The sequence below is a fragment of the Dermacentor albipictus genome, chromosome 8 (assembly GCF_038994185.2).
Source record: "Dermacentor albipictus isolate Rhodes 1998 colony chromosome 8, USDA_Dalb.pri_finalv2, whole genome shotgun sequence".
NCBI lineage: Eukaryota > Metazoa > Arthropoda > Arachnida > Ixodida > Ixodidae > Dermacentor > Dermacentor albipictus.
This window is the reverse complement of record NC_091828.1, coordinates 6,911,673-6,926,257: the sequence shown is the minus strand read 5'-3', so window position 1 is coordinate 6,926,257 and position 14,585 is coordinate 6,911,673. Positions and strand designations below refer to the sequence as shown.

The window sequence follows — 14,585 nt, the reverse complement described above, 5'->3', positions numbered from 1 at the left end:
GCGGTCAAAGGCTTTAGAGAAATCAATAAAGATGGAGTCAATGTAGAAGGAAGAGTCGATTGCTTGATGAAGGTCCGTTACTAACTCAAATAACTGCGTCTGACACGATAAATGTTTGCGCAAGCCATGTTGGTTGTTAAGAAGGAATATTGTTAAGACTGAATATTCAGAAAGCCTAGAGTAAAGGCATGTGGTTTTTAAAAAGTCAACTAAGTCCTCGATTGCCTGACAGCTGGGTCTACTCACTCCAAAGTTGCAGTACAACGTCCTTTGAAAACGGTTGCTGTCAGGCTGGCAAGACATTCAATCAACCTAAGTCACACTTCCAAGTGCTGAGGGCAGTGACATAGCACATGTTTTACATACTTACGTGCATGGCACAACTCGGAGTCTGGAGATTCTATAAGTCACATGGCGCGCGCGTAACCACGCATAAACGCCACTGCCAGCCTGAGTCTGCGCAAGAGGCTGGCACAGGTACGTAAAATTTTTGACTGAAGCCTATAGTTTATTTCGGGGTCCAGTCTGTGGACGACTGTTGATTTCTTAGATTGTCTCAGCTCTTTTCTGTAAGGTTTCGTATAGCGCTTGCCTGCACGTAAAGGGCATCCGCTCATGAAAATGTAATCGCAAGGGGTGGCTATGAGTCTCCGAAAGACTTCTTCACTTCGGCATTGCCATGTTCGTTGCTATGTGTACCGCAGTCACTGGAAATCCATTGAAATGCCATGCGGTGGTAGTTTTCTTCGTCTAGAGCGTGCAGCTCGACAGCGTCGAGAGCTAACATTATCTAGGAACTTTCTTTCCTTACATCCTTAAATTGCTGCAGAGTTGACTTGTCATCGGTACCGACTTAAATTGGTTGTCGCTAATGTGGAGAACTGCCCCTGTAATTGCCACTAGTTCCATGGATGCCCATGTGTTTTTATAAAGAAGAGCCATAATATAAATTTTTCTATTGTTGTTTACACTGGGTAGTCCTATTGTCCAAATAGGATGACCAATGTAATGTTTTAAGAAAACTTTGTGGCAATGTAGGCGCAATAGGAGCAGCAAAGCACTATACAGGTACACGTGTATTTGGTTTAAAAACTAATTTTGGGGTTTCGCGTCACAAAACAATGATGTGATTACAAGGCTTGCCGTAGTGAATGACTCCGAATAATTTTGCTTGTATTTTATCCACGCCGTGGTGATAGTGAGCATGTCTAGCAATAGTTATCGTAAGATTTGCTGTTCGACTTCAAAGAGGCACAATAATAGGTTCTCGCCTACCAAATATTATCAACGTCACTGAAATCTACTAAACAACACCAAGAGCAGCCAGACGATTGATATTAGCGCCTCCTCTGCCATTACAGGAAGCAGAACGAAGGCCATTTTTTATTATAGGCCATATGGCGAACTCCATAGCAGACGCGGAAACACTCATGACGAAAGGCGCCAACTCACTTGAGGTGGACGTTCGGTTCGCAAGCAACGGCACAGCGAGCCGAGTCTACCACGGATTTCCCTGTGACTGCTTGCGTGAGTGCGATGGCGAGACAACATTCACGGAATATTTGGACTACATCCACAGTGTGACCAGCGTTGGTGAGCGTGTCTTTCAAACAACATTGCTGCCTTGGACCGTAGATGTCAGTTGTTGCATCTGACGTTATAAAAAAAAAAGCGCTTTCCTTTGACATTTCCGCACTCCCGTAAACTGTTTTGCAGAGTAAATTAAAGCATACGCCTAATAAATAAGACATTTAAACACTTGTTTACTTTTTTATGTTTCATAGAACTAACTTTATTCACGACAGTGCTTCAACTTTAGAAGCGGTCCTGTGCACGTAAAGAGCAGTGTGAAGAATCTAAACTTTTTCTTAGCATTCGTACAGAAAACAGGCTAGCAACTGCATTGCATTTAATTTCATTTTATTACGTTAAAAACACAATAAAGCACTGCATAGGGGTGAGTACACAAACTCATCATACATTGGTTAGAAATAACAAAATATTAGTGAATTCTTAAATAGAGAAACATGAAATCGAAGGTTCGACGGAAGCCTGTCGGCCGTTTTATTGCTTCATAGAATAAACATGAACCACATAGTTATATAAGTTCATATAGAGCACACATGAACAGCGGAAATGTTAAACGTGAAAAAAACAAATCCCTATGTTGTTTATTGCCAAGGATGGTGCATTATTTTTTGCCTGAATTTAGTTACCCAGCAACGGCACATTTGTTGTAGGGGTGAATCCAGGTAACAACTAACAGGCAGTCCTGCTGTTGCTCTTTGAATTTGATAAGGTTTAAGCTTAGGGCAAGATTCAAAAATTTAGGTTTCGAACCCTGGACTACATTCTGGGCCTCCGTGAAAGAAAAATTTTGCCTGCCTGAACAAACATAATAAACTTTAGGTGGCCGAAAGCCCCGTTTCGGTGACTATCTTAGTTTCACGCAAATTAGTTATTCATTACTATATTTTTACAGCAAAAAACACGTGAATTCAAACCTGATGCAAATTTCACATTAGTTCTTCCGGGAAGAGAGTACACGTTAAACATCGCAAAAAAAAACGGCCAAAAATACCTCTAATTTGGAATTGATGTCCAGTGACGTTAAATTTAGAAAAAAATAGAACTCTGTGGACTTGGACTGGTTGATCGAACGACCGCGATGGCATGACGACTACAGTAATAAAAAAAACACATAATAACAAAGTGACGATGGCCTGACAATTGTATGAGTACAATTTTATGATTATGAGTGCAGGGCGTCGATGGCTTGACGTCGACGTTATCACGAAGCTTGTAGGACGACGATAGAGTGACTACGACGGCATCACGCCGGAGATGAGGCAGCGAATGCGCGGCGAATATTAACGGATGACAACGGTATCACGACGATTTTGTGACGAGAGTCACTTGATAAAGTCGGAATGACGAAAGCATCATACTACAAGCGTATATATACTGGCGCAAAGCTATTACACTGCTGGGGACTTTGGGTTAGCCTTGATGGCGCGACGATGACGACATGACGAAGGTCTGATAACGAAGATGATGTGACGACGTCTTAATGACGGTGATGGCATCAGGATCACGAGCACATACAAAGTGACCCAATCTGACAGGAAAATTCCGTAATGCCTCCATGACTGCTGAGGTTTCGACTGAATCAAACGCTTAATCGTAATCAATGAAAGCTATATATAAGGGTTGGTTATATTCCGGAAATTTCTCTACCACCTGATTGATAGTGAGGTCTATTGTTGAGTAGCCTTCACGAAATCCTGCCTGGTCCTTTGCTTGACAGAAGTCTGAGGTGCTCCTGATTCTATTTGCGATTACCTTAGTAAATAGTTTGTAGGCAACGGACAGTAGGCTGATCGGTCTATAATTTTTCAAGTCTTTGGCGTCCCCTTTCTTATGGATAAGGATTATATTAGCGTTCTTCCAAGATTCCGGTACGGTCGAGGTCATGAGGCATTGCGTATACAGGGTGGCCAGCTTCTCTAGAACAATCTGTCCACCATCCTTCAACAAATTTGCTGCTACTTGATCCTCCCCAGCTGTCTTCCCCCTTTGCATAGCACCCAAGGCTTGCTTTACTTCTTCCGACATTACTAGTGGGATTTCAAATTCCTCTGGACTATTCTCTCTGCCATTGTCGTCGTGGGTGCCACTGGTACTGTACAAATCGCTATAGAGCTCCTCAGCCACTTCAACTATCTCATCCATATTTGTAATGATATTGCCTGCTTTGTGTCTTAACCCATACATCTGATTTTTGCCTATTCCTAGTTTCTTCTTCACTGCTTTTAGGCTTACTCCGTTCCTGAGAGCATGGTCAATTCTATCCATATTATACTTTTTTATGTCAGCTGTCTTACGCTTATTGATTAACTTGGAAAATTATGCGAGTTCTATTCTAGCTGTAGCGTTAGAGGCTTTCATACAATGACGCTTCTTGTTCAGATCTTTCGTCGCCTGCGATAGCTTACTGGGATCCTGTCTAATGGAGTTACCACCGACGTCTATTGCACACTCCTTAATGATGCCCACAAGATTGTCGTTCAGTGTTTAAACACTCAGGTCCTCTTCCCGAGTTAAAGCCGAATACCTGTTCCGTAGCTTGATCCTGAATACCGCTATTTTCCCTCCTACCGCCAACTCATTGACCGGCTTCTTATGTACCAGTTTCTCCCGTTCCCTCCTCATGTCTAACACACACACACACACACACACACACACACACACACACACACACACACACACACACACACACACATATACATATATATATATATATACGCAGGAAGGAGACGACAAACCCTCTGGATGTTTTGGAAGGCGTACTTTACATTTCCGGCTGGTGGACCAGCCTTCGTCAGAATACCGTAGCGTACTCTCACGTACCAGCCGAAAACGTTACGTAAACACGTCGTCCATATGCCGATATATATATGCTTGGGACCCAAATGCCGCTGCCTAATAAACGCTTCTACACTATATATATATATATATATATATATATATATATACACAGTGAAGTAGACGCGCGTATGAAGCGGTTTATTGACGTTTCGGCCGGGTCCGGCCTTCATCAGAATGTATATATATATATATATATATATATATATATATATATATATATATATATATATATATATATATATATATATATATATATATATATATATATATATGTATATATATACATATATATATATATTGTCACAAGCTGTCATGAACCACGCCTGCCGCGAGACCGTTCTCCAACAACCGCGCCTATCAAGCAGATTCATCTGGTTCTGCGTTGAACACCTCGTGTGTAACATTAGGTGGAGCTGTGCGGGGTAACTCCCACGACCTACCACGGAACCACCAGCACAAGAGCTACGCCGAAGCCGTCGCCTCGCCGGACTTTCGCCGTCGCGCTCAATCATAGCTACAGAGCAAAATACCCTCACCAGCAGTGCCTCGGCAAGCCCAGTCCCTATCCAGCACTAACGAGAGCCACGCACGTTCTCGGCGAAGGCAGAGGAAGATGTGGATGAGTGGCTAACCCATTACGAAAGGGTAAGCCAATACAATAACTGGAATGCTGCCAGTCAGCTTAGGAACGTTGTTTTCTTCTTGGCCGGCACGGCGCTGGTATGATACGACAACCACGCGGACATGCTAACTACATGGACGCGCTTCGTTGAGAAAATCAAAAAGTGTTTCGGTGACTCGGACGCAAAGAGGAAACGTGCGGAACTCACATTAGCCCAGAGAGCTCAGGTATCCGGCGAGATTTGCACTACCTATATCGAAGAAATTTCGAAGCTGTGCCGAACCGTCAACCCTCACATGACAGAGGAAGATAAAGTGGGGCACGTGGTAAAAGGAATAGCGGAAGACGTGTACAACTTCCTAATTGGTAAACAAAACTTGCACACTGTATCAGAACTGATACGGCACTGCCGTACGTTCGAGGCGCTGAAGACTCGCCGAATTACACCAAAGTTTGGGCGGCTGGCCAATGTAACAACTGTAGAAAGTGTTGACACAAGTCTTCCGCTCCCAGACCTTTCGTCCGCCATCCGCCAGTTAGTCCGCGAGGAGCTACAGCGACATGAACAGGCACGTTATGCGGCGCCACGTTGCAGCTCCTCCGTTTTCCGAGACACTCTTTGGGAACCCCCTTCGGCTACTTAGAACCACTCGGTGAACGTCGCGGATCTTAACGGCTCCAGAGACGAACCGCATTACATTACGACTGAACCACCACGCAATGATTCGCCCCCTCAACGTTTTGATCCACGCCCACGCAACTTTCATCCACGAAGACTCGCCGCTACCTACGACTTTCAAGGGGAAGAGCCTCGTTACCCTCAACCGATGTCTTCGGCGGAATACTTCAATCCGCATTCTGAAGTTCGCCCTCCGCCAGTCTGTTACTGCTGCGGCATGCCTGGCCATATAGCTAGGTACTGTAGCCGACGCCGAGCATCGAGCTACGGATCATCAGCGCCGACTATGCGTTCTAGCGGTCGTACACTGCGCACTCAGTGGCCAGGAGACTCCACTTCAGGAAGCCACTTTCAAGAGGACCGATGCAGCACTCAGGAGACCTACCTTGGAGAAGAAAGAACCCGGAACCGCTACCGCTCCCCTGCCTCCGACCGTACTCTGATGCCACCACCAGCCTTCCGAGCCTCCCGATCACCATCCCCTCCGCCGCGATTCACGTCACCATCGCCTCGGCGCCGTTTCCTGTCGCACCCGCCGGGAAACTAGCCAGCGCGGCCGATGGAGGTGAGGTCGCTGAAAAATGTGTGCTGCCGACTCAACTGCCTCCAACTATTCTCATGCTAAAGAATAAGGTTCATGTACTGATTGATGGGGTCTACAATGGCTTTAGTCGACACGGGAGCAACTGTCTCGGTCATGAGTGCGGGGTTTAAAGGCCTTCTGGGACGCAAGGTTATGTTTCGTTGGGACCAGTGCACAAGTTTCCGTGGAGTCAGTGGTGAATCATTAAACCCGGTTGGTGTGTTTAACGTGGATGTGTCATTTGGTGGGAAAGTTTTTAATGCAGAGTTACTGTTCTTCCTCGCTCCTCGCATGACGTGATTCTGGGAATTGACTTTTTGCAATTGTGTGGTGCGAATGTTGACTGCCGGACGGGAGAACTCAGTGTCGACACCAGTGTTTCACCTGTGCTCTTTGAAGGTGAAGCTTGCCCGGAGTGTGTGCTGTGCGTGTCTGAGGCTACAGTTGTGCCCGCCTTATCCGCGATGCGTGTTGCCGTCGCCTGTTCATCTCCGACTCCTATCTCGTGCGACGCTGCAGTGGAACCTGTACATCGGAACTACCTCAAGAAAAACGTGTTAGTTCCGCACTGCGTAGTCTCAGTGACCAATGGATGCGCGGGGCTGTGGGCGCTAAACTGTTCCACTGAAGCGGCAGTGCTACCTCAAGGCCTAAAGATTGCCACGTTTCAGGAAGACTCGCCCATATCGGTGGCAGTGCTTACAGAGCTCCCCGATGGAGGAGCAACCAGTGTCTCGAGCCGCGGGAGCTCGAAGATACTTTCAATGATTGACAAGTCACTCAGCGATCACGAGCATCGAGTTTTGATGGCCCTGCTTACGAAACATACCTCGGTATTCGACTTTGCGCACCACGATGGCCCGCCATCAATCGCTGCCTCCAGGGGCGCTATAACGTAAAACTATTCCAAACTTTTCTGTTCCCATTCTGCTTTCAGCCCTCCACGATTGGTCAAAAACTTTTTTCGACCACCCCCACTTCACCTGTCTGTCACGCGACGTCACGAAAACCGCTATAGCTCCCCATCTGATATGATGTGTACACACTGATTATGCATGATTTGACAGAAAAAAGAAAAACTCTTATTTCTGATTCGACCCCTTTTCGCCATTAGCCCTCGGCTATTGGTAAAAAGTTTTCGGGCTGCACCCACTTCACCTGCCTGTCACGTGACGTCACGAAGCCGCACAAACTCACAACGTCAAAGTGACGCGTACGCGATAAAGATGCATTATTATGCCGAACAAAACTGAATTTTCTTCGGAATAGCCGCAGGCTGCCCCGTTCCGAAAGAAATAAAAGATGACTGCCGCCGATCGCTGAGACGCTGGCTACTCGCACCTGCCGGATAGCATGGGTGCATTTGCGTATAATAAAACTTCTTGCATGGCCGTGTTACGTGTTCAAGCACCTTCGGCACGTTTACCAACTCATTCTGCCAACTCTTCTTTGCTGAGGGTCAGTTTAAGCGTCATTCTTAAGCTTCCGTTGCATGCCACCGTGATTTTCGACCAACCACCACAAGCTAAGTAAGGGAAAGCCGACCAATCGCAGACGCCGGCACCACCCTCTTCATCCGGTTATCGATTTTCAGTGCACTGGCTCTGCCCCAGCGCATCCCTCTCCACTTGAGCGTTCTCCTCGCCTCTTGTCAGCCAATCAGATACGACAAGCCGCTCAGTGTAGGCAATGTTATTTGTTTGGAAGCAAACAAAAGTGACCTCCTATGAATGAGGAGAGTGTTTTATTGGTCTGTACAGACAACCCTGTGGGTGACCACCCGGTGCTTGGGTCGGTGGTTACGCAAATTTGACGTCAGGAGATTGGAATAGAAACATATTAGAATAGTTTTACGTTATAGGACACCAGAACTCGTCACCGCATCAACACAGGAGCCGCCCAGCCAATCCGACAAAAACCCTATCGTGTATCCCCATCAGAACGCAAGATAATCAGCGATCAGGTCCAAGACATGCTATGCAAAGGCGTCATTCGAGAATCATCTAGTCCTTGGGCAGCCCCCGTGATATTGGTGAAGAAGGAAAACGGTACGTGGCGGTTCTGTGTTGATTACCGTCGCCTAAACGCCGTCACTAAGAAAGATGTATATCCGCTTCCACGAATTGACGACGCCATCGGCTGTCTCTTTGCGGCATCTTACTTTTCCTCAATCGATTTACGGTCAGGTTAGTGGCAAATTCTCATACACAAGGACGACAGAGAAAAGACAGCATTTGTTACACCCGACGGACTATTCGAGTTTAACGTGATGCCTTTCGGGTTGTGTAACGTACCCGGAACGTTTGAAAGGTTCATGGACATTATATTACACGGCTTAAAATGGGAAGTTTGCATGTGCTACTTAGACGACGTTTTGATCTTCAGGCGAACGTTTAGTGAGCAAAAGAAACGTTTGGATTTGGTCTTGAACTGCTTGGAGAAACGGGCCTTGTTCTCAATTAAAAAAAATGCCGTTTTGGGGAACGACAAACTCTTGTGCTAGGCCATCTGGTCGCTAAAGAAGGCATCCGACCAGATCCACATAAGACTGCGGCCGTAGAAGCATTTAGAGTACCCCACTCTGTCAAGCAGTTAAGAAGTTTTTTGGGCTTGTGCTCCTATTTCCGCCGATTCATTCCCCGGTTTGCTGACATGGCTCATCCCCTTACACGCCTTCTCCAAAAAGGCGTTCCCTTTGAGTGGACTGCAGATTGCGGCTCATCGTTTCGCCAGCTCAAGTTCCTGTTGTCATCCCAACCAATTCTACGGCACTTTGATCCTTCATCACCAACTGAGATTTGCACCGATGCCAGCGGCGTAGGCATCGGTGCTGCGCTAGTTCAGCGTGTTGACGGCAGTGAGCACGTGATTTCTTACGCTAGCCAGTCCTTGAGCCGCTCCGACCGAAACTACACAGTCACCGAACAAGAGTGTCTGGCGGTAATCTTCGCCGTGCAACGGTTTCGTTCGTATCTCTATGGGCACCCCTTCACTGTGATAGCAGATCATCATTCGCTATGCTGGCTTGTGAATCTGCAGGATCCCTCAGGACGACTAGTGCGCTGGGCCCTCCGTCTACAGGAATACGATTTCGTTATTTGCTACAAAAGTGGCCGGCGACATGCTGACGCTGATTGTCTCTCTCGGATGCCACTTCAAAAAACTGAATGTGATGCGGACAATTTTGATAATTACATCGCTTTTGTGCCCTCAGAATTTCGGGATATGGGTACCGTCACATCCGAGCAGCACAGGGACGAGAGCTTACAACCGCTCTTCTCGGCAGCACAGGTGCCACCTGCAGGCAGTCGCTTTCGCCTGCGTGATGGTGGCGCGCTGTATAAGAAGAGCTACTCGACCACCGGTGCACGCTACCTTTTAGTTGTCCCCAAGAACCTTCGCCACCAAGTATTACACGCCATGCACGATGACCCAACTTCCGGTCATCTTGGTTCCACGCATACACTCTACCGGGCTCAAGAACGTTTTTACTGGCCTGAGATGCGGAAAAATATCGAACGGTACGTCGCCAGCTGCTCTCATTGCCAGCGCTACAAGCATCCGCCACAAGCGCCACATGGCCTGCTTCAACCAGTTCCCCTTTCTAGCGTCCCCTTTGAGCAAGTTGGTACAGATCTTCTGGGCCCTTTCCCGCGATCCTCCAAGGCTTATCGTTGGGTTATCGTTTGCGTAGATCACCTTACACGCTATTGTGAGACCGCCGCATTGCCATCGGCCACAGCTACATAAGTTTCTTTCTTCTTGCTGGCTAACGTTATGCTCCGACATGGACCTCCTCGCATAGTAATCAGCGATCGTGGGCGACAGTTTACCGCGGACGTGGTTGAAGAAACCCTTCGTCTGTGCTCATGTAGCTTCCGCCATTCAACGACCTACCATCCACAAGCTAATGGTCTGGTCGAGCGCACAAACAGAACGCTTGCCAACATGCTTCCATGTACGTCAATTCAGCACACAAGAATTGGGACAGTATCTTGCCTTTCATTACTTATGCCTTCAATACCGCGAGACACGAGACTACTGGTTACTCACCATTTTTCCTTCTGTATGCTCGTCCGCCGCGCTACACCCTCGACACCATATTTCCCTACTTCGCTCATGACAACGAATCCATTGATGAGATCCTATGTCGAGCAGAAGAAGCGCGATGCCTCGCTAGGCTACGCACCCTAGCATCGCAGGACCGGTCCAAGATCCGCTATGACGGGCGTCACCGCCACGTTTACTTTGATGACTGGTGACCTTGTGTGGCTCTGGACGCCGTTGCGGAAGCGTGGCTTGTGCAAGAAGTTTCTCGCCCACTACGTCGGCCCTTACGTTATTCTGGAGCGCCTCAGCGAAGTAAACTACCGCATTGCGCGTCTCACGAGCAGTGGACGACGCTCGGCCAAGGCTGAAGTGACGCACGTCGCGCGTCTGAGGCGTTACAACCCACGAGGTGACTGACTCGCCCGGTGGGCTTCGTCTGCCGGCGGGAAAATGTCACAAGCTGTCATGAACCACGCCTGCCGCACAGACAACCAGAAGAAAGAAGAGAACGACGTTGGCCAAGCTGCCGCGAGACCGCTCTTCACCAACTGCGCCGATCAACCAAATTCATCTGGTTCTGCGTTAAACACCTCGGGTGTAACAATATATATATATATATATATATTCACGTGGTTATGACTCCGAAGAATGCAGCCAAACTGAAATAGAGAAAGTTTTATTGGACGAACTTAGGCCCTCAAAAACTGGCTACACTCAACAATCGGCGACAGCGACGTTACAGTTGGCGATCGTCGAAAATCTGCTCAGCGGGTCAAGTGCGTCATGTTTCATAGAACAGTCGTCGAATGTTCCAGAGTAGCTGCTGGCACCCGCGTGTCTTCCACAAAGTTCGTAACTATTCGCGTCGCCCATATATGCAATCAGATTACGCAAGTTGCGGGGAAAGACAGCGGATGGAACCATCGATAACATTCCAGAAGCTTCGTTTACATGCGGGCGCATCTTGCGCTGTGTGAGAACATTTGTTAGGTGCTGAGAAGTGGTCGCCCGATGAAGAGAATGAAGTACGCGTGTCATTACCCCCCTCTTAAAAAGCATCGTCCCGATGCTACAAATATAAGAGAGCGAAACACAAAAGGAGACTTATTAAACACAAGTGACAAAACAACGAAAAGAAACAAAGTCGAAAGGTCAGTTACGCGAAGCCCCAAAGCTCATTAACTCTCTTAGTATAGCTTGAGTCGCACAACGTGGACTATTTGAGGTCGTGAACGGCGCCGCTGTGTTAGCAAAATGCCATCTGCCACGACCTCATACTCCAGTGCGCCTATACGTCGGGTGATTTTGTGCTGCTTGAAATAGCGACGCAAAAGCTTCTCGCTCAGTCCTCGTGGGCGTATAAGGGTCCAAACCCAAACACGGTCACCGAGCTGGTACTCGACGAAGCATCGTCGGAGGTCTTTCGTCGGCGTATTCTGTCTTCGTCGGGACGGCGGCGTGTCGTTGTCACGTCTTCGAGGTAGCCTCTTCGTAGTCTTCGTAGTCTTCGTAGGCGGCGGAGGATCTTCGTCAGTTTGACGAACAGCAACCGCACCACCATCGGTTGCTGCTGTTAGGTTTCCGGATATGGGCTCACGGATCGGCCCCGGGGTTGGCAAGTGTATGGATGGCACTGCGGCGACAGGTAGCGGCCTGGTGACGGCGAACGGTACGGTCGTTGAGGGCTCCACTGAGTAGCGGCGAGGTAGTCGGCGATGTCACGAAGGCGCTCACCTTCACTCGGGCGCGGTCCGTTGACGACGAAGCCTCGCAATCTCAGGTCACGGTATGGGCATCTGCGGTACACATGGCTGGCTTCACCGCAGTGATGGGAGAGCGGGCGGTGGTCGAGGGTGCGCCAAATGTCCGTCTTCCTCACGTAGGTGCGCTGGGCGACAAGTGGTCGTGCTGCGGCGGCGGGCGACGGAATTGCGGCGTTACTGGGCTCCGACACGGTCGCGGTGGGCCACCTTGACGGCGTGCAACGGCGGCGTAGGTCAGCGCTTCTGGCTGGGGCTGCGGTAATTCAGGTTGCACCTCAGGAACCCAGAGCGAATGCTGAACCTCACCTTTCACGATGTCAGTGATCTAGGGTACTGAAACTGCGACGAAGGCAGAAGCTTGCGCAGTTCTTCGCACACAATGGCCCCGATGGTCTCTTAGAGATCACCGGAGCCCATTGCTTGGATGGTGCACTGAGGCGTGAGCACTTAGCGGTTATATCGTCTAGTGCGCCTTTCTAAAATTTTCTCAATAATCGTAGCTCTGTCAGGAACTCAGGTATGGTCTTCGGTGAGTTTCCGATAAGTCCGGCGAAAAGTTCTTGCTTTAGGCTTCGCATCAAGAAAGTCACTTTTTTGTCTTCGGACATTTCGGGGTCGGCGAGCCGGAAAAGATGGGTCATCTCTTCTGTGAAGAAGGTGATGGTCTAATTGGGTAGTTGGCCTCGGGGTTCCAGCAGAACTTCGGCCCTTTCTTTTCGGCCAACGCTCAAGAACGTCCTCAGGAAGTTACTGCGGAACAGGTTCCATGTAGCAAGGGTCGACTCCCGGTTCTCGAACCAAGTCCTCGCGGTATCTTCCAAGGAGAAATACACATGTAGTAGCTTATCCTCAGAGGCCCAGTTGTCGAAGGTCGAGGTCCTTTCAAAGCCTTCGAGCCAAGCTTCCGGTTCCTCCGACGTAGCTCCATGGAAGGTAGGGGGCTCTCTGGGTTGTTGAAGTACGATGGGTAACACTGAGGCTGCCATTGTGGTTGTCTTGGCCACAATCTCCTTGGTCTTCTCAGGTAGAAGTCCTGGCTCCGGGGGCAGCTGCTGTAGACAGTGGCTTGCTCGATGGTCCGGGACTACGTTGGTGCTGTGTTTGCGCTCCGAGCTTGTATCCCGGCTTGTCGGGGGCGTTCGGTACATGGAAGAAAAGCACCTCCACCAGGTGTCACGTTGTTATGACTGCGAAGAAAGCAGCCAAACTGAAAAAGACGAAACTTGCGTTTTATTGGGCGAACTTGTGCCCTCAAAAACTGGCTACACTCAAAAAACGGCGACAGCGGTGTTACAGTCGGCGATCGTCGAAATTCTGATCAGCGGGTCAAGCGCGTCGGCTTTTCTAAATCGGTTGTCCAATGTTCCAAAGTAACCACTGGGACCCGCACGTCTTCCAGAAAGTTCTCGGCTATTCGCGTCGCGCCTACATGCAATCAGATTACACAACTTGCGGGGAAAGACAGCGAATGGAACCATCGATAAAATTCCAGAAACTGCTTTTACATGCAGGAGCTTCCTGCGCTGTGCGATAACATCTGTTAGGTGCTGAGAAGTGGTCGCCCGATAAAGATAGCCAAGCACACGTGTCAATATATATATATATATATATATATATATATATATATATATTGTTACGGTTACTGTTAAACCGGCTTTATTTAAGGGACGAGATTGATGGTCAAGTCAAGATGGCGTCCCGAGGCTGCACACGCTAACGTCTTCTTCCTCTTCTGCTCGCCCGGCTCATGCCGTAGCAATACCCGGTTGCCAGACGAAGCCCGCTGGGCAAGTCCAAATCACTCGGAAAGCGTAGGGTGAAACTGTTTAAGACGGGCAACATGTACTAACTGGGTCCGGCTAGACCGACGACCAGCGGACGTCAAGCGTGCCACAACGTACGTCAAGTCACTCAAGCGATCTACAATGACGAATGGGCCCGTGTACTGGGGTAAAAACTTTTCGCATAAGCCACGTTTACGTTCCGGAGTCCACAACCACACAAAGTCTCCTTTAGCGTACGAGACAGCCTGGTGTCGGCTGTCATAGCGCTCTTTCGATCGGTGTTGAGATGCCACAGTACGAAGGCGAGCGATACGCCGGGCTTCTTCGGCAAGACAAAGCGTCTTGGCAACAGAGTACTCGCTGTGAAAGTCAAACGGTAGTATAGTGTCAATGCAGCTTAGCGGTGAACGTGCGTAAAATATAATAATATAATAATAATAATCTTTATTTCTCTCTTTCCACAGAATACAAAATGAGAGCGGACGTAAGGGTAAAAGCCGCATGCAGCGGCTTGAAAAAAACCCCATTACGCCCCACATGACAGTATGACGAGAAGCAGCTTATTCATGACAAACGCAGAGAAATACTAGACACATTGGAATACATTGCGAAATTTGTGAACTTACAAGGGCAAAAAATACAGTAGGGATCAGTAAGAAAATATACGTACAAAATC

At 48.4% G+C, this 14,585-nt stretch overlaps 1 protein-coding gene across 2 annotated transcripts in view; it reads left to right on the top strand.

Annotated features, from left to right (window-relative positions):
- Positions 1-14,585, top strand: part of LOC135910456 (dermonecrotic toxin SPH-like) — a 184,948-nt gene that overhangs the window by 94,131 nt on the left and 76,232 nt on the right. For both annotated transcript variants that reach the window (XM_065442495.1, XM_065442494.1), the window contains exon 3: positions 1,362-1,593. In XM_065442495.1, coding sequence (XP_065298567.1) covers positions 1,362-1,593 — 232 coding nt within the window. The remainder of the gene's footprint in view (positions 1-1,361; positions 1,594-14,585) is intronic.